Source organism: Suncus etruscus, chromosome 6, assembly GCF_024139225.1.
Source record: "Suncus etruscus isolate mSunEtr1 chromosome 6, mSunEtr1.pri.cur, whole genome shotgun sequence".
Taxonomy (NCBI): Eukaryota; Metazoa; Chordata; class Mammalia; order Eulipotyphla; family Soricidae; genus Suncus; species Suncus etruscus.
The window spans coordinates 58036467-58062640 of NC_064853.1; the positions used below are offsets into that span (position 1 = coordinate 58036467).

The following is a 26174-nucleotide window of genomic DNA, read 5'->3' on the forward strand; positions in this document are numbered from 1 at the left end:
ATTTCTATTATTTCTGAAGAAGCTTAAGAAGAAAAAAGAATGAGGGGAAAATGTATTGGTTCAAAGAAATGCTAATAAAACTTGGGAGCATTTTTATAAGCTTAAAGAAGCTGGAAGAGGAATTACAGAAATGAGAAAACCTATAAAAAGAAATCCTCCAGAAAATGAAAGAAACAGATCTAGGCGAAGAGGATGCCCCTTGCAAGAATAGAGAGATAGAGTTAGAGAGCAAGTCTGAGACACAAGGTGGAAAGGGAGAGAGCTCACACCAGAGAGATCTGAATCATGCAGCCAAACCCAGGCTAGCTCATCAAAAATGGCAGTAGGACTGAAGCCTTCTGAAATATAAAGATAGTTTGGAACAGCTTCTGTATGGAATGTGGTGGTAAGATGTAATGTAGCAAGACATCAAAGGGGTAGTAAAGGCAGATGAGAGAATGGTCAGTCAATGATCAAAATAATAAAATTAATCTAAATGGTATTTTTATTTTATTAAATGCTTTTTTTAAAATTTATTTATTGATTGATTGAAAGGTTTGGGGCCAAATCCAGCGGTGTTCAAAGGCTACTCCTGGCTCTGCACCCAGAAATCAACCCTGGCAGGCTGGGGAACCATATGGAATTCTGGAAATCAAACTGGGTCCCTCCTGGATTGGATAACATGCAAGGCAAACAGCCAACCACTGTGCTATCTCACTGGCTCCTAATTTTTTTTTGTTTGTTTGTTTTTGGTTTTTGGGATATCCCCAGTGGCACTCAGAGGTTACTTCTGGCTCTACGATCAGAAATCATCCCTGGTAGGCTTGGGGCACCATAGAGGATGGCAACTGTGTGCAAGGCAAACACCCTATGCCCTACCGCTGTGCTATCACTCTGGCCCTAAATGGTATTTTCAAAAACAAGCAACACCAAAAAAAAAAATCAGCTGGCTTGATACAATCTTTTTTGTTTGTTTGTTTGTTTGTTTGTTTTTGGGCCACACCCGGCTATGTTCAGGGGTTACTCCTGACGGGCCCTTGATACAATCTTTTAAAAAGAAAATTGGCAAAACATATCAAGAGTTTAAAAAATTTTATACCCTTTTACCTAATTCACTTTCTAGGAAATCTAGCTTAATGTACTCAGGAATTCAGAAAAAGATGAAATCACCAAATGGAAAACCACACGGTGCAGTGGAAAGAGCAAAGGCGTTAAGTCAGATTTGGTTTTGAATCCTGGCTCTGCCACCTGATAGCTGTGTAACTTTGCTTAACCTCTCTGAGCCCCGGTTTCTTCATCTGTAAAATGAAGATAACAGCTACATTTACAAAAGTGTAAGAAATACAGGTGATGCATGCAAAGCACAGCAGAAATTACAGATTCTAATTTATCGGACAATAGATTCAAGAATCGTGAAACTGGAGGGTAGATAATTTAACAGTAAAGCACTAAGTCTCTAATATTGGGATTTACAAGCTGTGAAAATATGGTAGTCTATAAAAATTACTTACTCATCATCTGGAGTAAGCTGGACAGGTTCATTGGTAAACTGAGAATCAAAGTTGTCCAAACCAAATTCTCCAGAAATATTTGGCTTAAATGGAGGTACCACCTGCTTTTGCTCCATCTAAAAAGACAAGACATATTGGATAACAGCTCAGGCCTACGTTCTTTTTTTTTTTTTGGTTTTTCGGGCCACACCCGTTTGATGCTCAGGGGTTACTCCTGGCTAAGTGCTCAGAAATTGCCCCTGGCTTGGGGGGACCATATAGGATGCCGGGGAATCAAACCTCGGTCCTTCCTTGGCTAGCACTTGCAAGGCAGACACCTTACCTCTAGTGCTACCTCACCAGCCCCTCAGGCCTATATTCTTAAAAAAAAATCCATTCCAGCTCTCCATTTCCCTCCAACCCTCAAATACTTTCCACTCTTACTAAAGAGTTCCTTTGCAGTCCTAAAATATACTAACAAACTCAACCACTAACCTCAGTAATACTATAATATGCTCCACTAACTACCTAAGTTCAAATTAAAAACTTTATGTAAAGCGCTTGAGAATGGACCTAAATAATATAATATGATATGATAAACTGATTTAAAAAATTATTTCAAGATAGTAAAATCTGGCCCGAGATAATAAACCTAATATGGAAAAACAATAAAAATTACATACCATATCCCAATCAACATTTCGGAAGAAAGGATGACCCTGAATATCAGCAAATCCTGTTTGAGGATGACAACCTAATCGTTCCTTTGGGTCCTGCAGGATAAAAAAATGTTTTAAGAAGTGAGTAAATGAATATAGTGCTTTATAATAAATCACCTTTGTGATCTTTCCATGTCTAAAATCAGAAGATTTGATCAGGTAGAGCCTATCTTTTCTGGAATGTATACTGGACTCAGATGAGTATATGAAGTTTGAAGTTTATGACAAATAAAATTCCTCCTGGCTCTTTCTCTACTTCATAGTGAATTAAAGGTAGGGAGAGAAACATTAACACTTCTTGCAAAAGAACACTCAACTGTTCAGTATAGGGTCGACTGAGACTGCACACAGCAGTCCTGTACCCAAAATCATGATCTCTGTTCACAATGATATAATTTTTATATCATTATCAGATTCATAATTATGTAATACATATAAATATATAAACCATATAATACAAAACATCCTATTTATTTAGGTTTTTGGGCCACACCCGTGACACTCGGGTTACTCCTGTCAGAAATCACTCCTGGCTTGGGGATGGACTGTCCTATGTCAGCGCATGCAAGGCAGATGCCCTACCACTTGCGCCACTGCTCCTGCCCAACAATATCATTACATTTATTATTTATCTTATATATTATGTTGATAATATCAATTAATATTAAATGTTATAGTGCTAATTTAAACAATTTAAATCATATTAACGTATTATTTATATTATATAATTTTGTGTGATTATACACAATGATATGATTCTCTGTATCACTGTACTTGATGGAATTAGCAGTTTACAAAACGGTCTGTCTTATTTATTATGTGTAAAGAGACTATGTCCCTAATTTTCTTTCAAATAAGACATTTTTACAATATTAACACTTCTTACCTTTATTTTTCACTTATCTTCATCTATTAAAGCTTAGGTTTCCCAGTTCAATATTTTTTCTTAAAGTGTTTCAATGAGCTTTATTAAAATCTATCAGTGCCTACTTATCTTAGAAGGTAAATGCATATCACCTACTTATACTTTCTCACCTACCATTTAGAGTAAAATCTGATTGCTCTGTGCATCAGCAAGTGTGACTCCCACAATAAAAATAATTATGATTGCATAGAGGATTTATAATACAATAAGACATATATTTGGTTCCTAAACTACCCTATCTCTTGCTTGTGACTATTTTTTAGGTTTTTGGGCCACCCCCAGTGGTGCTCAGGGGTTACTCCTGGCTCTGCGCTCAGAAATTGCTCCTGGCATGGGGCACCATAAGGGATGACGAAGATAGAACCTGCATCAGTCCTGGGTCAGCCACGTGCAAGGCCCTACAGCTGTGCTACCACTCCAGCCCCTGAGTTTCTAAACACTAAACTCCTGAGTGTCAAAGTATCTTTCATTATTCATAGCAAGTCCCTTTTAATCAATGAGTTTATCCTCGGATGACTAATTCTTAGGTCTTTAAATAGCTTCAAGAGGGGTTACTGGCTATGAGAGGAAACAACACATGTGGAGGGCTGGAATATTTTTTCCTTTCATTTTTTGGAGGCAAGGGAGCCTATGAACAGGGCGGAGATGAGTTTTTGCTTTTCACTCAGCCGTGTTCAAGGATTAGTTTTGTTTGCTTTGCCGGCTTGGTGCTTAGAGAGGGGCAGTCAATTCTAGACACCATTTGGGGTACCCTGTAACATTGGCTTATATTTTTGCTTGTTTGTTTTTGGGTCACACCCTGTAGCACTCAGGGATTATTCCTAGCTCTGTGCTCAGAAATTGCTCCTGGCAGACACAGGGGACCATATAGGATGCCGAAACTTGAACCATCGTCCGTCCTGGATCAGCTACTATGTGCAAGGCAAAGGTCCTACTGCTATACTATCTCTCTGGCCCCAGCTTGTAATTTTTTTTTTAATTTTTTTTTTTTATTTTTGGGTCACACCCGGCAGCACTTAGGGGTTACTCCTGGCTCTATGCTCAGAAATCGCTCCTGGCAGGCTCGGGTGACCATATGGGATGCCGGGATTTGAACCACTGTCCTTGTGCATACAAGGCAAACACCTTACCTCTATGCTATCTCTCCGGCCCCCCAGCTTGTAATTTTTAAACATTTCCAGAAAGCCCAAAAATTGAATTCAATCACAGGAACACAATGCTTCTGCCATGAAACCTTTTAAACCAGTTAGAAACATTGGACTGGTTTAGACATCATCCACATATTGGAAAGATGACACATCCCAATTCATTAGGGACAAAAGCTCCTGAACTCACGCATGTACCCTATCATTCCTCATTCAATTGTATCACCTTCATGATAAACCAGTGATAATAAGCAAAGTATTTTCCTGAGTTTTATGAGCCTTTCTAGTGAACTAACTAAACTGCTAAGAAGTAGGGGTTGTGAGAAGCCCTAAAGTCATAGTCAAAACAGATGAAAATGTGGGGAACTCAGTATTTGCAATTGGTTGCTGCGGAGCAGATGACAGTCTGTAGGACTGAACCTTGAACCTATGACATCTATGCTAACTCTACAAAGTTGGTACCAAAACTGAACTGAATTGCAGGATATCCATTTGTAGGACATCTGGATGGTAGCTGGAGAACTGATTGTGGATATGGAACTAAACATTTCCCAAGAGAGGTCTTACAATTTAGAGTCATAATTTTAAGACTAAAACCAGAATCTAGTCAGTCTACCAACTACAATAAACAACTAATGGTGGTCAGAATTTGAAGAGTCAATAATTTTTTAATTTAATTTAATTTTATTTAATGACTGAGTTTTTGATAGGAGAACATGCAGGGACTGCTACTACCCAAATATTCAATAATATAAAGAGATTTATGGTTGATGTATAAAAAAAAATTTAATTTTGGGGAGTTTTATTTGGCCACTCTCACTGTGCTTAGGGCTAACTCCTCTCTACCCAGGAAACAATGCTGGTGGGGCTGGGGTTCTATATCAAGAGCTGGGAGATCAAACTGGTTGGCCAACTGAGACTATCTACAAAGATACTGTATTATTCCCTACTAAAGCATTCCCTATAAATATAATATACAATTTGAAGTAAATTACACTAGTAAAATGGAATGGCAACTATCTCAGAATCTAGTGCTATCAAACTATTTTGGTGAAGAGAAAAACTCCATACTCTAGTGTTTTGGAACTGTACACTGTTTGAGCTTCTACTTACTCATTTCATTTATATAAAGATAAACACTAAGGAATTTTTATAATTAATACCTTGTTGAGAAAGCTCTTCAGGACACTTGCAGCTTTTACAGAGAGAGAACGTGGTATACGGATTTGTTTTTCCAAAATAACTAGAAAGATAAAATTCATTTTATAAATTTTACTTATTCACACTTAGCTTTTACTTGGTTTTAATCTTTAAATGTTCATTGAGACATTTAAGACACACTAGCAGAAAAAATAGTGAAAGTATGGAACTATCTTGTGTACTTACCAGGACCTCTTCCTCTCCTTCATTCTCAGAAATAAATTCCATTTTCAAGTTTTTATCACATATGTGTATGTCTTATTTTGTGACCACCTAACTGTTTCCTCATCTTTAAAAATAAGAGTGGGTCGGGGCCCAGAGAGATAGCACAGCAGCGTTTGCCTTGCAAGCAGCCGATCCAGAACCAAAGGTGGTTGGTTCGAATCCCGGTGTCCCATATGGTCCCCCGTGCCTGCCAGGAGCTATTTCTGAGCAGACAGCCAGGAGTAGCCCCTGAGCACTGCCGGGTGTGGCCCAAAAACCAAAAAAATAAATAAAAATTAAAAAAATAAGAGTGGAGGGCCGGGCGGTGGCGCTGGAGGTAAGGTGCCTGCCTTGCCTGCGCTAGCCTAGGACGGACCGCGGTTCGATCCCCCGGTGTCCCATATGGTCTCCCAAGAAGCCAGGAGCAACTTCTGAGCGCATAGCCAGGAGTAACCCCTGAGCGTCACAGGGTGTGGCCCCCCCCCAAAAAAAAAAGAGTGGAATAAAAGTAGCTATTTCAAGAAACTGCTAGAGGGACTAATGACTGCATTAAAATTTGATATGGGGACCAAAGCGATAGCACAATAGGTAGGGCATCTGCCCTGCGTATGGTTGGCTTGGGTTTGATCCCTGCCATGCCCAAGTAACATCTATGTGCTGTTGGGCATGCCCCAAAACAAAACATTATTATGATAAATACTTGGTACAGACTATCTTCAATATTTTTAGATATTGCTACATTCTTCTCAAATACTTTATGCCAATTATCATTCCCATCTGCAAGTCTATGAGTTTCAACTGCTATACTTTTTTCTCTTTATACGTGATTTGCAATATTGTTATGAGATGGTATCATTCATATCACTTTTCTTCTTTTCAGCACAGAGTTCTTGTCCAGTGATCATTTTCAACTATCATGGTCATATTTTCTGCCCTACTGTACTCCCAGATCTTTGTGGCAAGCTTCCTACCAATCTTCCTGGCCCTCATCTCTATTCTCTGAGTATTATTACCTATTTTACCTTTTTTTTTAATGTCCTACAAATGAGTGTTATTATTCAAGGTCTATCCCTTTGACTCAATTTGCTTGATATAACTATTTCCATATCCATCCATGTATGTGTAAGTAAATTTCATGACTTCATTTTCCTAACAGTTGCATAGTATTCCATTATGTAGGTAATAGTAGTTTCTTTATTCAATTCATTTGACACCACGCACTTGGGTTGCTCCCAAATTATGACTATTGTGAATAATACTGCAATAAATATAAGAGTGCATGTGCCTTTTTCACATTTGGGGGGGGGGGTACCTAGCTGGGTCAGGCAGGAGATCAATTTCTAGTTTTCTGAAGATTGTCCATACTGTTTTCCCAAAAGGCTGAACCAGCTGACATTCCCATCAGCAGTGAATGAGAAGCTTTCTCTCCACATCATGCTAACACTATTTGTTTTTGTTCTTTCTGATGTGTGCATTTCTGTTGTGTGAGGTATTTCACTGTTCTTTTGATTTGCATCTCCTGGTGATTAATAATGTAGAACATTTTTTCATGTGCCTGTTGACCATCTTGTATTTGGCGGGTGGATTTGGGTCACTCAGCACTTGGGTTACTTCTGGCTCTGCGCTCAGAAATCACTTCTGGCAGACATGGGGGATGCCTGGATTCAAACCACTGTCCATCCTGGTTTGGCTGCATGCAAGGCAAATGCCCTACTGCTGCGCTATCTGGGCACTATGTATATATTTTTTGGGGGGTGGGCACACCTGGTGGCACTCAGGGGTTATTCCTGGCTATGTGCTCAGAGATTGCTCCTGGCTTGGGGGACCATATGGGATGCTGGGGGGGTTGAACTGTGGTCCGTCTAGGCTAGTGCCATCAAGGCGGATGCCTTATGGCTCCATGCCACTTCTCCGGCCCCTATATATTTTTTATTTAAAGGAAGTTTATGTTTATTGCTTCTCCCCATTTATTGTTGGGGAAAGATATTTTTGTTAAGTTCTACCAGTGCCTTATATATCCTAGATATTAACCCCTTACCATATGATTATTGGGTAAGTAGTTTTTCCCAATCTGTGGGAAGTCTTTTTTTTTTTTTTTTTTTTTGGTTTTTGGGCCACACCCGTTTGATGCTCAGGGGTTACTCCTGGCTATGTGCTCAGAAATCGCCCCTGGCTTGGGGGAACCATATGGGACGCCGGGGGATCGAACCGCGGTCCTTCCTTGGCTAGCGCTTGCAAGGCAGACACCTTACCTCCAGCGCCACCTACCCGGCCCGGGAAGTCTTTTTTTAATCAAACAAACAAACAAAACAAAACAAATTTACTGGTGAATCAATCTGGACCAGGGCTTTTGTTTTGGAGAAGACATGATTATCATTTCAAATCATCTTGGTTCAACCTTGGGAATCCTCCTTAGGAGGCCAGGCCCTTGGGAGTGAATTCTACCTGTCAGAGTGGGCAGTTCATTTTTTCCTGTAGATCTGGAAACTGTACAGAAGGCCAATGAACTGTATTGGAAGCAGTGTGGCTTCCACCCATGCAAGCAACTCATTAATGCTTTAATGTGTATAATTCAATCAATATTTGGGGTGTGAGTTTTTCCATTTATTTTCAAAGATTTTGGATTCACCATTATATAAAGTACCTTCTCATTTCCCAAGATGGATGTATTCAGCAATGCAGAATCTTATGATACTTTTTTTTTTCAGGCTAGTCAAGTGAAGCAGTGGGAATGGAGAAGAAACAAAGAAATCTGTAACTGGCTGTGATCAATTAATTGTAAACACCACTGCACTCGGACCAGCCAATAGGAAATAGGAAAAAGTAGTCTCACCTTTAATATGTATAGTCTAGATTATCCTCCCTTTTCTTCCTTTTTTTTTTTTTTTTTTTTTTTTGGTTTTTGGGCCACACCCTGTGACGCTCAGGGGTTACTCCTGGCTATGCGCTCAGAAGTTGCTCCTGGCTTCTTGGGGGACCATATGGGACGCCGGGGGATCGAACCGCGGTCCGTCCTAGGCTAGCGCAGGCAAGGCAGGCACCTTACCTCCAGCGCCACCGCCTGGCCCCTCTTTTCTTCTTTTTTTTTTAACTCAAAGTAATATCTTGAGCTATCCTCATTTGTTATGCTCTATGACAGGTTATTCACAGAGAATCACTGTAAAACAAATTACCTTGGAAAAGATAATCCTCTGTATTTTGATCAGGGTTATCAGAGCTCCCAACAATATCGAATGGAGACCTTCCAGCCATCATCTCAAACATCAGTACTCCAAGAGCCCACCAGTCCACACTGAAACCTTTGAAAAGAATTTGAAAGCAAGAATTATCCACTTTGCATTCCTGAAAGTTGAAAAATTAACAGTGAAAAAATAAAGTCTAATTGCATTATTGGCATGAAGGGGGCATTGAAGTCTATACACTGGTTATCAATAAAAGAAATAACTAAGAGGTTACTAAAACAGGAACTGATGATTAAGTTCTTTTATATATGCCTAAGATTTTATATAGATATCCAAAGCTAATAACTTGTTCTTATAACATATTTGTTGTATTTGACATCTTGATCTTCAACTAACTGATTATAAATTGTTGAAGGACCTAGGAAACAGGCTGAGCAACTGTCACAGGTGCTATCACCAATCTTCCTTTACAGCTGTTAAAAGCCAAGGAGTCAAATATTTTCTTCTAAAGCACTTCCTCACAAGTTGTCAATTTTCCTATCATTCAGATTCCCAAGGGGAAATAACCCCAAGGAAATCTGAACACTCAACTAGGAAATCATAATTCTGGAGTCAGATCATTAATCTTTAGTTTTTTTGTTTGTTTGTTTCTGGACTACATTCAGCTGGAGGGTCAACTCCCTGATCAAGTTCAGGGGTTGTTCCTAGTAGAGGCCAGAGAACCATGTGGTAGCAAAGATAGAACATGGGTCTCCAAAATGCAAAGCAAGTATGCTAGCTAACTGAAAAAATATATATACACATACATACACATATGTAAATATATACACATATATTTAGTCACAGATGGCTAAACAGTTTTTATTGTTTGTTTTGTTTTGGGGCAATAGGCAGCAATGCTCAGGGGTTTCTCCTAGCTATGCAAGTGAGAATTACTCCTGGCAGTGTTTCGGGGACCATATGGGATGTCAAGAATCCCACTACACCATCAGAGCAGCCCCTAGACTTTTAAACTTTAAATTCTTACACTTCTACTTTCTAGCTATATGACTTTGGTGTAATTATTTAAACTTTCTATACTTCATTCTTCATCTGTGTACAAAACTGCCTAAAATGGGTATCCACTACGGTTTGTCATTAATGTCATTCTAACTGTAACATAAAACCAAACAAACCAAAACCAAATTACAGCCCAAACACTACCAAGGTCAAAACTGGCAGTATTTCAGTTTAGGATCTCCATGTAAGTTCAAAGAAGAAAGCTTACGTTTTAATACAATGAATATTAAAATACTAGAGTATACTATAATGTAAGTGGTTTCATATTTAAAAAAAAAACCTCCTAAATACAGTTAAAATGCCACCAATTTATTTATTACCATAATCTTCTCCTCTTAAAATTTCAGGAGCAATGTAATTGGGAGTACCACAGAAAGTGCTGGTTGTATCTCCTGGGCGTAATCCTTCCTTTTATTAAATAGAAAAGAAAAAAAGTAACATCCAAAACTTAAAATGTAATTCTTATTTTAACTATCATATAAACTTAGCTTTGTAGATAATACAGTCAAACAATACATCACTAGCACAAATGATTTCACTACTAAAATTTTAGAGTTCAATAAATAGCACAAAAATGAACTTATCATCAATGGATGTTGGTTTTGGCAGTTTCAATAAAATTACATCTTAAAACAATTTTTTTTAAAGGCTAGTCCAATGAAGCAGTGGGAGTGGAGAAAGAACAAAGAAATCTGTAACTGGCAAAAAAAATTTTTTTTTTTGGTTTTTGGGTCATACCCAGCAGTGCTCGGGGATTACTCCTGGCTCTAGGCTCAGAAATCACTTCTGGCAGGCTTGGGGTGGGGGGTGGGGGCATATGAGATGATGGGATTCTAACTACCATCCTTCTGCATGAGAGGCAAACATCCTACTTCCATGCTATCTCTCTGGCCCTGGCTGTGATCAATTAATTGTAAACACCACTGCACTTGGACCAGCCTTAAAACTATTTTCAAGTAAAAATAGAATACTAAAGATTTAATGAGATCAAATTATTTGAATGTAAAGGAATCACATTTCATGAAGAGAAGTACTTTAAATCCCAACTCCTAATATAACACCTCAATATCTTATAACAGTGTCTGCCCAGGAAATCTGATGGGAAACTAACAGAAAAATCCACCAACTTCATAGTTGCCTAAACAGTAACACAGGGGACCAGAGCGATAACACAGCGAGAGAGCTTTTGCCTTGCATGCAGCCAACCTGCAATGAACCTGAGTTCGATCCCAATATACCATATGGTCCCCTGAGCCTGCCAGGAGTGATTTCTGAGCACAGAGCCAGGAGTACCCCCTGAGCGAAGCAAGGTGTGACCCAAAAATCAAACAAAAAAAAAATATTTGAACACATATTGGAGTACATATTTATAGATCACATCAACCAAATCAAAATAAACCCACCAAATTTGTATGCAGAGCTATTTTAAAACTATAATTTTAAAAAATCAGGGGGCCAAAAAAAAAAATCAGGGGGCCGGAGAGATAGCAAGGAGGTAGGGTGTTTGCCTTGCATGCAGAGGATGGTGGTTTGAATCCCAGTATCCCATATGGTCCCCCAAGCCTGCCAGGAGAGATTTCTGAGCATAGAGCCAGGAGTAACTTCTGAGTGCAGCCGGATGTAACCGCTCCTCTCCGCCCACCCCCCAAATTGCACTTGAGAACTAAAAACCAAACATCCTGGGGTCGAGAGATAGCATGGAGGTACAGTGTTTGTCTTGCATGCAGAAGGATGGTGGTTTGAAACCCAGCTTCCCAGATGGTCCCCCATGGAGTCAGGAGTAACCCCTGATCGCTGCCGGGTGCAACCCCAAAAACAAAAAAACAAACAAAAACAAAACAAAACAAAAAAAGAATAATAATTCAGGAGAAAAAGCAAACACAGATTCATAACTTTGGCTTACACAGCTGAGAATATCTTCTCAGTTACCCAAACATTGGTTTGGGGACCCACCCAGTAATCCAGAATCTCCTAGCAGTGCTGGAACTAGAGCTCCTATGTGCAAAGCATATGCTCCAGCATGTCATTTTCCCAGCGCTTGCCACACATTTTATTAAAGAAAAAAATAATTTTCTACATGAAATTGCTGTATTATAATACAGAGAAAGATATAAGACAAGAATAATTACAATTCTTATTTTGCTCTATTATACTTTTTTGGCCAGATATTTGAATCTGCATTATAAATAATGTAAGACTTCCTAGAAAACTGTAATGCACTGGCCCGGAGAGATAGCACAGCGGCGTTTGCCTTGCAAGCAGCCAATCCAGGACCAAAGGTGGTTGGTTCGAATCCCGGTGTCCCATATGGTCCCCCGTGCCTGCCAGGAGCTATTTCTGAGCAGACAGCCAGGAGTGACCCCTGAGCACCGCCGGGTGTGGCCCAAAAAAAAAAAAAAAAAACTGTAATGCACTACTTAGGAGTTACTATTAAATGGTAAAATCTGGAAGGTCATATACAAGTAAGATGTGCCAAAGCACTAGGACTACAGACAAAATTTCCTTATTTATTTCCTTATCTCCTTCCTTTCTTCCCTCCCTCTTTCCCTTCCTTACTTCCTTCGTTTTTGGGGCCACACCAAGCAGCACTCAGAATGTACTCCTGATAGGTTTGGGGAACCTTATCAGATGGCACAGATCAAACCGGGTTGACCATGTGTAATGCCCTACCTAATTTGCCATCACTCCGGACCTCCCTTCTCCCACCCCTGCCTGTATTTGCGACACGCATTCTACTTCTCTCATTCTTTTAACATCGTCATGCTAGTTGTTATTGTAGTTATTTCCCTAACAGTGTACACCAATCTTTGTGGTGAGCTTCAAATTGTGAGCTGGTCCTTCCAGCCCTTCCGGACTTAACTCCATTTTCTCTGGGCCTTATTACAGTAATGTCTTTTTCTTAAAATCCATCGATGAGTGAGACTATTCTGTGCCTATCTCTCTCCCTCTGACTTATTTCAGTCAGCATAATAGATTCCATGTACATCCATGTATAGGAAAATGTCATGACTTCATCTCTCCTGATGGCTGCAAAATATTCCATTGTGTATATGTACCACAGTTTCTTTAGCCATTCACCTGTTGAAGGGTTAGTTTCACAACTTTTACAGCAAAGATATAAAATGTTACGTAAACTATAACAATAATTTTTAAATGACAAATGATTACAGACAAAAGATATTATGTATTAAAATACATACCAAAGAAATTTTGTGATTGGCTAGAAAAAATGTCTTTATACTAGTATTCTAATAAAAATCTGAAACAAGAGAGCAATAATTTTCCTACCCTATACATAAAATTATTTTTACTAAAACAATTCCTGAATCCTTAAGTCCTTTTTACAAATTTCCCTTACCTTACACATGCCATAGTCAGTGAGTTTAATGTGTCCCTCAGAGTCCAGCAATACATTGTCCAATTTCAAATCTCTATAAATTATTCCTCGTTCGTGAAGATAATTTAATGCCAGACTGATTTCTGCAGAGTAAAATCTGAAAAATTAAAAATTAAAATAAAAAAATAACTCATTTGGATACAATATTAAATTGTGTCAAGTTCTATCTCTAAGGTTGGCCTCTGAGGTATCTTCAGAGATGTCGTTCCAGGAGTCCTGAAAGATAGTACAGCAGGTAGGGAGCTTGCCTTGCACATGGTCAGCCCAGGTTCAATCCCTGGCATTGGTGGGTGGAAAAAAGTAGACACTGGTAAAGGGACTGGTGTTGTAACATTTTGTGCTTGAAACCCAATTACGAGTAATTTTGTAATTTCAAACTCAATATATATAAAAAAACAAACAATCCACAACTATGCAAAAAAAAAGGGGGGGAGTCATTTCTTTGTCTTTAATTAAATTTCTTTAATTTATATAGTGTGGCTTACAGATCTGCTCATAATTCAGTTATTTCTGATGTTCAATATTACACCCCAAATCCCACAACCAATAAACATTCCTTCTACCCTTGTCATCAGTTCCCCAATGTCCCCAAGCCTGCCCTGTGGCAGTTATGAATTATCATACAAAAACAAGCATACAAACAAAAACAAATCCTCCAGCCCCCAAAAGAACAACAAAATCCACTCCATTTAAAGAAAATTTGTAAAAATTGTCATAACTCACAACAGAGTCATTATGTCATTGCCTGATGCTGTTTATTGCTAGCTGAACAGTCTGTTATTGGATTTATTAAGTTTATATGGCTTCTATGATGATTTCACATCTAATTTGGTATATTCCTACTGGGAATTAGTATTAAAAAAGATGGGCAGCACATGGGTGTAGTATGCATTTGGGCAGTTGTGGGGGCATACTGGCTCCAAACAGTCCCTGGAGATGTCAACTACCAAACTCCATTAAACCTGAAGTTTTAGGCCGTTAGAAGTACCTGTAAAGATAGCAGCAATTGTAAAATGGGTGGGTATATGTGCAGCTGCCAGGGTTTCAGCAGAGTGAGGGACTTGCCCAAGGGAGGAATAATTTCTGAGCCAGAAATAACCCCTGAGTATGCCAGTTGTGACCCCCCCATAAAATAAAATAAAAAAAACACTCCCTACCCCACCCTCAAAGTAATTTGAGTCATCAGTAAGAAAAACAAGCAAAATAAAAGGAATTATACCAATCCAAAAAAGATCCTGCACAAGAAACTATCACTGAACCAGAAATACACGGGGAAATACATGCAAACCAAAAATTTGACAAAGGGCTTTTGAAATGTGATTAAAGTCTTGTCTTAATATGCAAGCTATTTAAAGGACTCATATAACTCAATGACAAAAATACAACCACATCAAAAAAAAAAAAAAAAGGAGAGAAGAGCTGAACAGACACTACCAAAGAAGACAAACAGATGGCCAATAGGCACAAAAAAAAAAAAAAAAAAAAAAAAAAAAAGCTCATTATCACTAATCATTAGGGAAATGCAATTCCAAAGGATCATGAGATACCATCTCACACCTGGAGAATGGCTGTATAAAAAAAAATTATAGGGCCCCAAGAGATAGCACAGCAGCGTTTGCCTTGCAAGCAGCCGATCTAGGACCAAAGGTGATTGATTCGAATCCTGGTGTCCCATATGGTCCCCCGTGCCTGCCAGGAGCTATTTCTGAGCAGATAGCCAGGAGTAACTCCTGAGCACCACCAGGTTTGGCCCAAAAAACAAAAACAAAAAAATAAAATAAAATAACAATTGTTGGGGGGCCAGATAGGATAGGATGTAGGGCATTTGCCTTGCATGCAGAAGAACAGTGGTTTGAATCCCGGCATCCCATATGGTCCCCTGAGCCTGCCAGGAGTGATTTCTGAGCATAGAGCCAGGAGAAACCCCTGAGTTACTGCCGGGTGTGACCCAAAAACAAAAAACAAAACAAAGAAAGAAAAAAATTGTTGGTTGGGGCCGGTGAGGTGGCGCTAGAAGGTGCTCTGCCTTGCAAGCGCTAGCCAAGGAAGGACCGGGTTCAATCCCCTCGGCGTCCCATATGGTCCCCCCAAGCCAGAGGCAATTTCTGAGCGCTTAGCCAGGAGTAATCCCTGAGCATCAAACGAGTGTGGCCCGAAAAACCAAAAAAAAAAAAAAAAAATGTTGGCATGGGTGTGAAGAAAAAGAAACTCATTCATTATTGATGAAATATAAGTTGGTTCAGTCTTTATGGAAAGCAGATTTCTCAAAAACAGAACTATCATATGATCCAGTGATTCCTCTTCTAGATATCTATCTAAAGAACATAAAAATACAAATACAAAAGATTGCACACACCTATATTCATTACAGGGCTATTAAAATAGTCAAGACATAAAAACAACCCAGGAGTTAATTAACAACAGTTAATGGGAAGAGAAAATGCAGTGTATGATTCAATCATTAGAACAGATGAGATCTTGTCTTTCTGAAATGTTTGGAATTGAAAAGGATCAGGCTAAGCAAAGTAGGTTAGAAAATACATAAGTCCCATGTAACCACCATTTATAAAGTGCAACTATATAATAATCTGCATCTGTCTGGGGTGTGACAAATATCAAACTGAAAATACCCCAGCTGCCAATTTCCACAATTTCTGAAAAGGTCTAGATATGTGAAAAAGGACTGTCCCCCATACAAAGAACCAATTTCACAAACCCACTGGTAAACATACATTTATATAACTGGAACCTCAGGATGCTAGAGTTGTACTCATTTAAAAACAAAACAAAACAAAACCATTCAGCTACCTTTGGTCTTTAAAAAAAGCCTACACTGCAATATCCTAAACATTGTTATGTGCATCTCACAATGAAGAGAGTGGTCTTGCAGTGCAGAATGAGGAGAGTGCAACATCACCGTGAACAGTAGCATGCTATGGTTTCAAGGAACATCATCACAGCATTGATTCTGCACATCAGGATCGAGGTCATTGTTGCCAGAAGGTGGATGGTTAGGGAGTATATCCAGCTCATCCACTTGCGGAGTTGGGTGCATGATTACCAGCTGGTCCTGGGGAATGTCTGCAGCAGCTGCTGCCAGGTTGGTGATATCTTTACACACTGAAAGTCTACATGCCGACTCTTTCCTTCTTCCTTCTCCCAGGACATTCGAATAAAAGGTCTTTGGACATAGTTGTAAATCACTTCAGGGCGGCCCCCAGGTCTTTTCTTCACTTTCTCTTTGTAAGTAGGATAACCTTCAATTCCCAATCTAATCTTCTTAAGACCCCTCTCCTTCAAAACTGATTTGGCTACATCTCTGTTTTCAATGTACTTGAAAAATCTATATAATTTTGTGCTATAAATAATTTGTGAATATTCTTCTCCCATCTGTGGCGGATACTCTTCATCCCAATCAACCACATCATCATCTGTAAGCACCACTATGTGACGCTTACATATGCACGAAAGTGAAAATCGACCCATATCTCACTCCTTATACAAAAGTCAACTCAAAATGGATCAAAGATCTGGAAATCAGACCTGAATCTATAAAGTTTATCGAGAATAAAATAGGCAGAACACTCGAAGACCTTTATATCAAAAGGGTCTTTGAGAATGGAGCACCAATGGCAAAAACGTTAGCATCAACTATAAACAAATGGGACTATATCAAACTAAAAAGCTTCTGCATGGCAAAAGAAACGCTACTTAATGCAAGAAGACAGCTAACAGAATGGGAAAAAATCTTTTCACTTGATATATCAGATAAAGGGCTGATATCTAGAACATACAAAGCGCTCAGAAACCTGAGCCCTTCAAAACCAAACGAAGCCATAAAAAAATGGGGAGACGAAATGAATAGACATTTCTCTGAGGAAGAGAGAAGGATGGCCAACAAACACATGAAAACATGCTCACCTTCGCTCATCATCAGGGAGATCCAAATCAAGACAACAATGAGATACCACCTCACACCAGTGAGGTTGGCTCACATCAAAAATAATGGGAACAACCTTTGTTGGAGAGGATGTGGTATGAAAGGAACTCTCATTCATTGCTGGTGGGAATGCCCCTTGGTCCAACATCTATGGAGAAAAGTCTGGAGAGTGCTCAAAGAACTTAGAATTGAGCTGCCATTTGACCCAGCAATTGCTCTCCTAGGCATATATCCCCAAGATGGAAGGACATTCATTCCAAAATACATATGCACCCCACTATTTATTGCAGCACTCAGTATAATAGCCAAATCTTGGAACCAACCTCGATGTCCAACAACAGATGAATGGATCATTAAGATGTGGTACATATAGAACAGCACATAGGCAAAACACTACAGGACATTACAGGCATCTTCAAGGAGGAAACTGCACTCTCCAAGCAAGTGAAAGCAGAGATTAACAGATGGGAATATATTAAGCTGAGAAGCTTCTGCACCTCAAAGGAAATAGTGCCCAGGATACAAGAGCCACCCACTGAGTGGGAGAAACTATTCACCCAATACCCATCAGATAAGGGGCTAATCTCCAAAATATACAAGGCACTGACAGAACTTTACAAGAAAAAAACATCTAACCCCATCAAAAAATGGGGAGAAGAAATGAACAGACACTTTGACAAAGAAGAAATACGCATGGCCAAAAGACACATGAAAAAATGTTCCACATCACTAATCATCAGGGAGATGCAAATCAAAACAACGATGAGATACCACCTCACACCCCAGAGAATGGCACACATCACAAAGAATGAGAATAAACAGTGTTGGCGGGGATGTGGAGAGAAAGGAACTCTTATCCACTGCTGGTGGGAATGCTGTCTAGTTCAACCTTTATGGAAAGCGATATGGAGATTCCTCCAAAAACTGGAAATCGAGCTCCCATACGATCCAGCTATACCACTCCTAGGAATATACCCTAGGAACACAAAAATACAATACAAAAACCCCTTCCTTACACCTATATTCATTGCAGCTCTATTTACCATAGCAAGACTCTGGAAACAACCAAGATGCCCTTCAACAGACGAATGGCTAAAGAAACTGTGGTACATATACACAATGGAATATTATGCAGCTGTCAGGAGAGATGAAGTCATGAAATTTTCCTATACATGGATGTACATGGAATCTATTATGCTGAGTGAAATAAGTCAGAGAGAGAGAGAAAAACGCAGAATGGTCTCACTCATCTATGGGTTTTAAGAAAAATGAAAGACACCCTGGTAATAATAATTTTCAGACACAAAAGAGAAAAGAGCTGGAAGTTCCAGCTCACCTCAGGAAGCTCACCACAAAGAGTGATGAGTTTAGTTAGAGAAATAACTACATTTTGAACTGTCCTAATATTGAGAATGTATGAGGGAAATGTAGAGCCTGTTTAGGGTACAGGCGGGGGTTGGGTGGGGAGGAGGGAGATTTGGGACTTGGGTGATGGGAATGTTGCACTGGTGATGGGTGGTGTTCCTTTTATGACTGAAACCCAAACACAATCATGTATGTAATCAAGGTGTTTAAATAAAAAAAATTATGCATTAATAAAAAAAAATAAATAATAATAATAATAATAAAAAAAAAGATGTGGTACATATATACAATGGAATATTACATGGCAGTTAGAAATGATACAATCACAGACTTTGCAGCAACGTGGATGGACCTAGATCATGTTATGTTAAACGAAGTAAGTCAGAAGACAAAAGAAAAACACAGAGTGGTAGCACTATTCTGAAACACCTAGAACACATAAAAAACAAAAAAATGACATTGAAGAAGCATAACTGCTAGAACCACAAAGAAAGACTTCATAAACTCCATTCCCTGATCTGCACAGCCACCAAGATCTTTAGAAACAGGTCTGATTTTACCATCCAAGATAAAGTAGAAGTCTTCCACATACCACGAAAGCAGCAAGAGGAGAATAAATGATCTATTTTTTTGACGTCTTTATTTTGGTGTGGAGATTACGGTTGATGTCTCCAATATTTTTTTTTTTTTTTTTTTTTTTTTTGGTTTTTGGGCCACACCCGGTAACGCTCAGGGGTTACTCCTGGCTATGTGCTCAGAAGATGCTCCTGGCTTGGGGGACCATATGGGACACCGGGGGATCGAACCGAGGTCCGTCCAAGGCTAGTGCAGGCAAGGCAGGCACCTTACCTTTAGCGCCACCGCCCGGCCCCTTATTTTATTTTATTTTGTTTTGTCTTTCTCTTTCTTTTTTGCACTTGAGTATGATTTGATTTCAGAACCGAGATTATTGTGTGGTGCCTGTCTTTATTGCTGTGGTGCTTATTGGTTATTTAATTCGATATTTTTTTGTGTGTGTATTGTTGTGGTATTTTAATTACTTTTTTCACATCCTCTCTCAAACTGAGGTTGGAAGCCTCTAGACAGGACTCTGCCTATTTTCAGCATATTTGATTTTTGATTGAGAAGAGGACATATTAGGTGATGGGTATTCCCCTGATTCAATGTGAATATGTACCCAAAATACTACAGTGAAAGATATGTAAGCCATTATGAAAAAAAAAAATTGTGTTTTTAATCAGAAATTTTCTTTGACTTACATGTATTATTATTATATCAATTATATTATATGTTATGTTATGTCACTATATTATGTTATATTAGTTTACCTTATTATGTTAATTAATTTTGTCCTTTAAATGAATTCTTACTTTAAAAAAAAAAAAAACAAAAAAAAAAACAACTTTAGTTTGCTCTGAAGAAAAAAAAAATAAAATAAATAAAAGATAAGATAAGGCCTCCCAAATCTTACCACAGGCTGTGTTCTTTACACTGGCTGTATAGAAAGAGGAGGTACAGTAAAGGCACCCCATATATACCTCAACACAGGCCCCTTGCCGGGTATGTATTGTGAATTGGGGGACAAAAAAAAAAAAAAAAAAGAAAATACATAAGTCATATGTAACATATAAAGAAACAAAGCAAGGAAACAATGTCTAATCAGCAAAAAATCAAAACAACAGATACTGATGGATCAAACTTCATATCCGAGGTCATTTACTTTCCCAACATATATATAATTCAAAATCTTATAGTAATTCAAATTAAGAACACAAAAACTGTGTGTGTGTGTGTGTGTGTGTTTTGGGTCACACCGGGCAGTGCTCAGGGGATATTCCTTGCTCCATGCTCAGAAATTGCTCCTGGCAGGCACAGGGGACCATATGGGATGGTGGGATTCGAACCAATGACCTTCTGCCTGAAAGGCAAACGCCTTACCTCCATGCTATCTCTCCGGCCCCACAAAAACTTATTTTTAACTCTACTAGTCTTGACATTTATGTGATCAAAGGGGAGAAAGTCAAAGACAAGACAATTCAGGAAATACAATAAAAAGAACAGTCAGAATTACTTAATAGTTTAAGAAAAAATAATCTTCTAATTAAATAGAATATCTAATGTCAAATAGATTACCACAAAACTGATAGGACTTTAATCAATATATGTGAATTTTTCAATCTTTTCAGAAGTTGATATCTCATAGTCAAAACACCTAAAAAATTATCAAGGTATACTTTCTCTTTAATATTGTTTACACTTCCCAATTGCTTATAATTATATTCACCCAGTACAAACAATAATTAAAAATCTTACCTGGCATGTTCTTCTGGAAGTTTTCTTTGTCTCTGCATATGAAACATTAGATCTCCTCCATTAACATACTCTATAACAAAGAACAATCTAAAACAGAGAAGATAAAATAGTGAAACCAAGATCCATAATAAGGGGATATAAGGACGGGGAGGGGGTAGTTCAGTACTTGGGCATATGCTTCCTGTGTGTGAGGCTGAGTTCAATATATAAATCACCAATCATCAAATAGCAATAATACAATTAGGTAGCATGACTTTGCATATATCACAACAGAAGCTGGTCAAAACTTCGAAAGGAAACATTCTATATGATTTCCTCTTAGCAGCATTTCAGCAATTTGGTGGGAACAAAGGGAGTAAAGTAAAAAGTTATTAAATTACTTTCTTTTACCTTAATAACTTTATATACAAAGTTTAACTTCCCCAATAGATGAACAATTCATAATCTTATAGTAATATCAAATAAAGGGCACAAAAACTTATTTTTAACTCTCTGCTAGTCTTGACATTTATGAGATCAAATAAATTCCATATTTATTTGGTAAGTAAGGCAAAAAAGATTAAACCAGAGGCAGGGATAAGACTCAGAAGGCTGGAATACACAATTTATATGTAGGCAACCCAGCTTGAATAACTGGCACTGCCCAAAAAATAAGAACTAGCCTAACTGGTGTAACAAAAATTCAGTAACATTCAGGTATTTTTTCTTTCTTTTGGTAATTTAGTAGTGTTTATTTTTGTGTAACTGTTTAAAAGACAATTCTGGAAGCATCAGTTTTACTTTAGTAAAGAATTTATATGGGCCCGGAGAGATTAACACAGCGGCATTTGTCTTGCAAGCAGCTGACTCAGGACCTAAGGTGGTTGGTTCGAATCCCGGTGTCCCATATGGTCCCCGGTGCCTGCCAGGAGCTGTTTCTGAGCAGACAGCCAGGAGTAACCCCTGAGCACTGCCGGATGTGGCCCAAAAACAAAAAAAAAAAAAAAAAAAAAAAAAAAAAGACTTTTTAATAAGTTGGCTGACATTCACCAGGCTAAATTTAAAGCATTTGACCTTCAGATTGTCTAAAAGATGTGAGAAGTATTAAGTATTTTTGCATGATATTGTACAGATATTGTACACACTAAAACACTTTTCATTAAGTGAAAGGCAACATTTTAGATATAGGGAATTTTTAATTAAACTGGAATAGAAATAAATAAGAAATAAATAAAAAAGATATCACTGTCGGCTTATCATAATATTTTCCTTTACCAGGCTAATGAACACAACCTAAAACACAGATGAGTTTTCTCATCTTTTAGTAGGCAGTGCTCAGGGGTTCCTCCTGGCTCTACGGTCAGAAATCGCTCCTGGAAGGCTGATGGGACCATATGGAATGCCGGGATTCAAACCATTGCCCTTCTGCATGCAAGGCAAAAGCCTTACCTCCATGCTATCTCTCTGATCCCCATTAGTAGGTTTTGTTTTGTTTTGTTTTTGAAGTAAGCTATCAACTCTGCTCCTTCAGGTTTTTTTTGGTTTTTCGGGCCTCACCCGTTTGATGCTCAAGGAACATTACTCCTGGCTAAGCACTCAGAAATTGCTCCTGGCTTGGGGGGACCATATGGGACGCCAGGGGATGGAACTGCGGTCCTTCCTTGGCTAGCGCTTGCAAGGCAGACACCTTACCTCTAGTGCCACCTCGCCGGCCCCTCAGTTTTCTTTTTTATGTCAACAAAGATCAATTTTATTTTCAGGGATGTATTTCTTGGGATTCTCAAATACTCCATCAGTGTGTCCTCCCCCCAGTGAAGTCTTTGTTCTTGTTAGCATCAGTATAAGAGAATCCAGTCTTTCATCCAAACAGACCATGGAGATTCAGCCCCATCTTATGCTTGCCTCTCTTCTCCAGAGTATGGCACTGAGCACATTTCTGGACAAATATTTTCTTGCCTTTCTCAATATCTCACTTTTGTCGCATGTGACCAGAAGAGACCAGCTCACAATCCTGCCATCTCACTCCCAAAGATTAGGTATTTTCAAGTGTTACTTACAATAAAGTTCTGATTTGCTCCCATACCCCAAACTCTAGGAAACTTAAAACTCTAAAGCTAGAGTCTTTGGGATATTTAAAAAATGGACTCTGCTGTATAATTTTACCTTTTTCTTTTTTAACTTAAAAACCAAATAATTTCCTAATAATGATTCTGCAAAAGAGTATACAAATAGGAAATTGTAAATACAATACTTTTGAGTCTGCATGATATCAATTCACTTCAGAAATTATAACAGAAAGGATTTTTATTGTGCAATATGTCAAAATGTATAAGATAGGATTATTCTATTATCGCTTAATCTTACCTGCTTTCAGTCTGAAAGCAAGAATGTAGTCCAACAAGAAAAGGATGATTTGAAGCCTGCTCAAAAACATGCTTTTCTGTTTGTACCCAATCAATATCCTATTTAAAAACAAGAGGGGAAAAGAACTGTCAAGCTGAAAAATCATCAAAACGAATGATAAATTTGTTCTGAGAAATTCAAACCAGAAATACAATCGCTACATATCAAAAAACTGACTACCTTGAAACTTATTCAAATACAAAAAGAAAAACACCACTGTAAACATCCAATTACTATTAAATGGTTTAGAAAACCTAGACAAAGCTCATGTATTTCCCTAGGACAGGCACTAGTACAGAGATTTTGCTAATGCTAAATTTAAATATCACTGTACTTACCTCATCATCATTGACAAGCTCTTTTTTCACAACTTTCATTGCATAGATACGATCAGTCTTTTTCAATCGCACCAGTAGTACTTTGGCATAACTTCCTCTTCCTATTACTCGAAGCAAATCAAAGTCCTGAAGACCTAAACTGGATGAAGCTTTGCCACTTTCCCTGGTATTCATAGCCTATTGACAACATATACAACAAAAGTTAGAGTTATAATACTCTTTTTTCGGGGGAAGGGCCCACACCCAGAGGCACTCAGGGGTTACTCTGAGCTTAGAAATCAGTCCTGGCTAGGAGGACCATATGGGATGCTGGGAATCAAACCTGTGTCCACCTGGGTCAGCTGTGTGTTGGCTCTCTAAAAGATCACTACTGTCAATGCTCAAGAGACTATATGTGGTACTAGGGATTCAAACCAAATTCAACTATATGCAAGGCAAATTACCCCTTATATCCTATACTATTTCACTGGCCCTGTTACAAATATATTCAAGGTAAAAAAAGGTAAAAGTATGAGTCAATATTTTTTTGGTATTGATATAGATAAAAATAACAAATTCCGGGGCTGGAGAGATAGCATGGAGGTAAGGTGTTTGCCTTTCATGCAGAAGGACAGTGGTTCGAATTCCGGCGTCCCATATGGTCCCCTGAGCCTGCCAGGAGCGATTTCTGAGCATAAAGCCAGGAGTAGCCCCTGAGTGCTGCCGGGTGTGGCCGAAAAACAAACAAAAAAATTTCAAAAATTAATCTAGAAAGACAATACAGAAAGATACACAACCTATACCCCGGTTTGAATACTGTACAATATGCAGTCCCCTAAGCCCCACCAGGAGTGATTTCTAAGCACTGAGCCAGGAATAAGCCCTGAGCACCAATTGCATGACCCTAAGCAAACAAACAAACAAACAAGCAAACAGCAACTCCAAATTTGAAGAAGTTATAAGGAACTTCAAGATCTAAAGAGAAGTGAACTTAATGATGTTCATACAGAAGAGCATCATTCACTTGTTCATTAAGAACATCATTTCAGGGCCAGAGCAATAGCACAGCAGTAGAGCATTTGCCTTGCACGTGGCTGACACAGGACAGTCCTGGGTTAGAACCCCGGGAGTCCCATACTGGCCCCAGAGCCCAGAGCGATTTCTGAGCGCATAGTTAGGAGTAACCCCTGAATATCACTGGGTGTGGCCAAAAGACCAAAACCAAACCAAACCAAACCAAAACCGAACAAAAGGAACATTATTTCAAGTTCACAATCGAAAATTCATTCCTTATTTGCAAATTTCCTTCTCTGAATGACACATTTAACCTCTGCAAAAATACAAAAACTTTAGTTACTGAACAGATTATAAAAGCTCACTTTGGCAATATAGAATGCAGATCCAAATTTCTATGCTTGAAATGTCTATCATATTAAAGAGTTAGATTTTCTTCAAAAAATAAAACTGAAAGAAAACTAAAACAAGATCAAACTTTGTAGAGAAAAAGAAAAAGCGATGGTAATGTGAAATAAACCTTTCATCACCAGACATATATAAGGATGAAACTAAAATTTAGGTATTAATATATTGACAGACTAGAAATGCTTTAATATTAAGAAGTCAAAGTGACAGTGGGAGTACAAGGCAAGATAAATCTATTTCACAACAAACTTAGGAAATTCTGGCTAATGTTTAAGATTTTTTTTAATTAAAAAGCTATCAATAGGGGCCCGGAGAGATAGCACAGCGGTGTTTGCCTTGCAAGCAGCTGATCCAGGACCAAAGGTGGTTGGTTCGAATCCCGGTGTCCCATATGGTCCCCTGTGCCTGCCAGGAGCTATTTCTGAGCAGACAGCCAGGAGTAACCCCTGAGCACCACTGGGTGTGGCCCAAAAACCAAAAACCAAAAAAAAAAAAAAAAAAAAAAAAAGCTATCAATAAAATGTTTACTAGATTAAAATGAAAGTTAAGACTTACTTCCTTCCCTCCCTCCTTCCTTGGCTCTGAGCTCAGAAATTAGTCCTGACAGGCCATGGATCGAACCTGGATTGGATATATCCAAGGCAAATGCTCTACCTGCTGTGCTATCACTCCAGCCCCTGGAATGCTTATTATTTATACTTTAAATAATAATAATGGGCCCATAAATATAAGATCTATAAAACATTATAAACAATAGTTTTCTATGACTATGTTAAATATAGTAATCATTCTTATATTATGCTATCTAAAACTGAAAATAAATATTAATTTTAGGGGCCGGGGTGGTGGCGCTAGAGTTAAGGTGTCTGCCTTGCCAGCTAGCCTAGGATGGACCGCAGCAGTTCGATCCCCTGGCGTCCCATATGGTCCCCCAAGCCAGGAGCGACTTCTGAGCGCATAGCCAGGAGTAAACCCTGAGCATTACCGGTGTGGCTCAAAAACCAAAAAAAAAAAAAAAAAAATTTAATTTTATTATAAATGATGATACAATAAAATTAAACTTAAAAACATTAAAGTAAATTATTCTACCAGGATTACTGTTTACTTTATAATTAGATTGAAATTTTTTTTTGAT

The 26174-nt window shown here is 38.5% G+C and overlaps 2 protein-coding genes and 1 non-coding gene across 3 annotated transcripts in view; 1 reads left to right on the forward strand and 2 right to left on the reverse strand.

Moving 5' to 3' along the window:
- The window catches only part of PRKCI (protein kinase C iota), an 81662-nt gene that overhangs the window by 5055 nt on the left and 50433 nt on the right, over positions 1–26174 (reverse strand). The window contains exons 9-17 of the mRNA XM_049774457.1: positions 23639–23815; positions 23262–23359; positions 20919–21005; positions 13262–13397; positions 10224–10311; positions 8836–8961; positions 5422–5501; positions 2153–2242; positions 1491–1606 (exon numbers count right to left, since the gene is read on the reverse strand). Of these exons, the coding sequence (XP_049630414.1) occupies positions 1491–1606; positions 2153–2242; positions 5422–5501; positions 8836–8961; positions 10224–10311; positions 13262–13397; positions 20919–21005; positions 23262–23359; positions 23639–23815 (998 nt within the window). The remainder of the gene's footprint in view (positions 1–1490; positions 1607–2152; positions 2243–5421; positions 5502–8835; positions 8962–10223; positions 10312–13261; positions 13398–20918; positions 21006–23261; positions 23360–23638; positions 23816–26174) is intronic.
- On the reverse strand, positions 15875–20309 carry LOC126010890 (BTB/POZ domain-containing protein 10-like). The gene is given in 3 exon segments (XM_049774495.1): positions 15875–16411; positions 16414–16753; positions 20292–20309. Coding segments are annotated over 3 exon segments (528 nt in total). The 3' UTR covers positions 15875–16241.
- On the forward strand, positions 20060–20192 carry LOC126012601 (small nucleolar RNA SNORA51). The gene has a single exon (XR_007497053.1). It is a non-coding gene; the product is annotated as a small nucleolar RNA SNORA51 (small nucleolar RNA).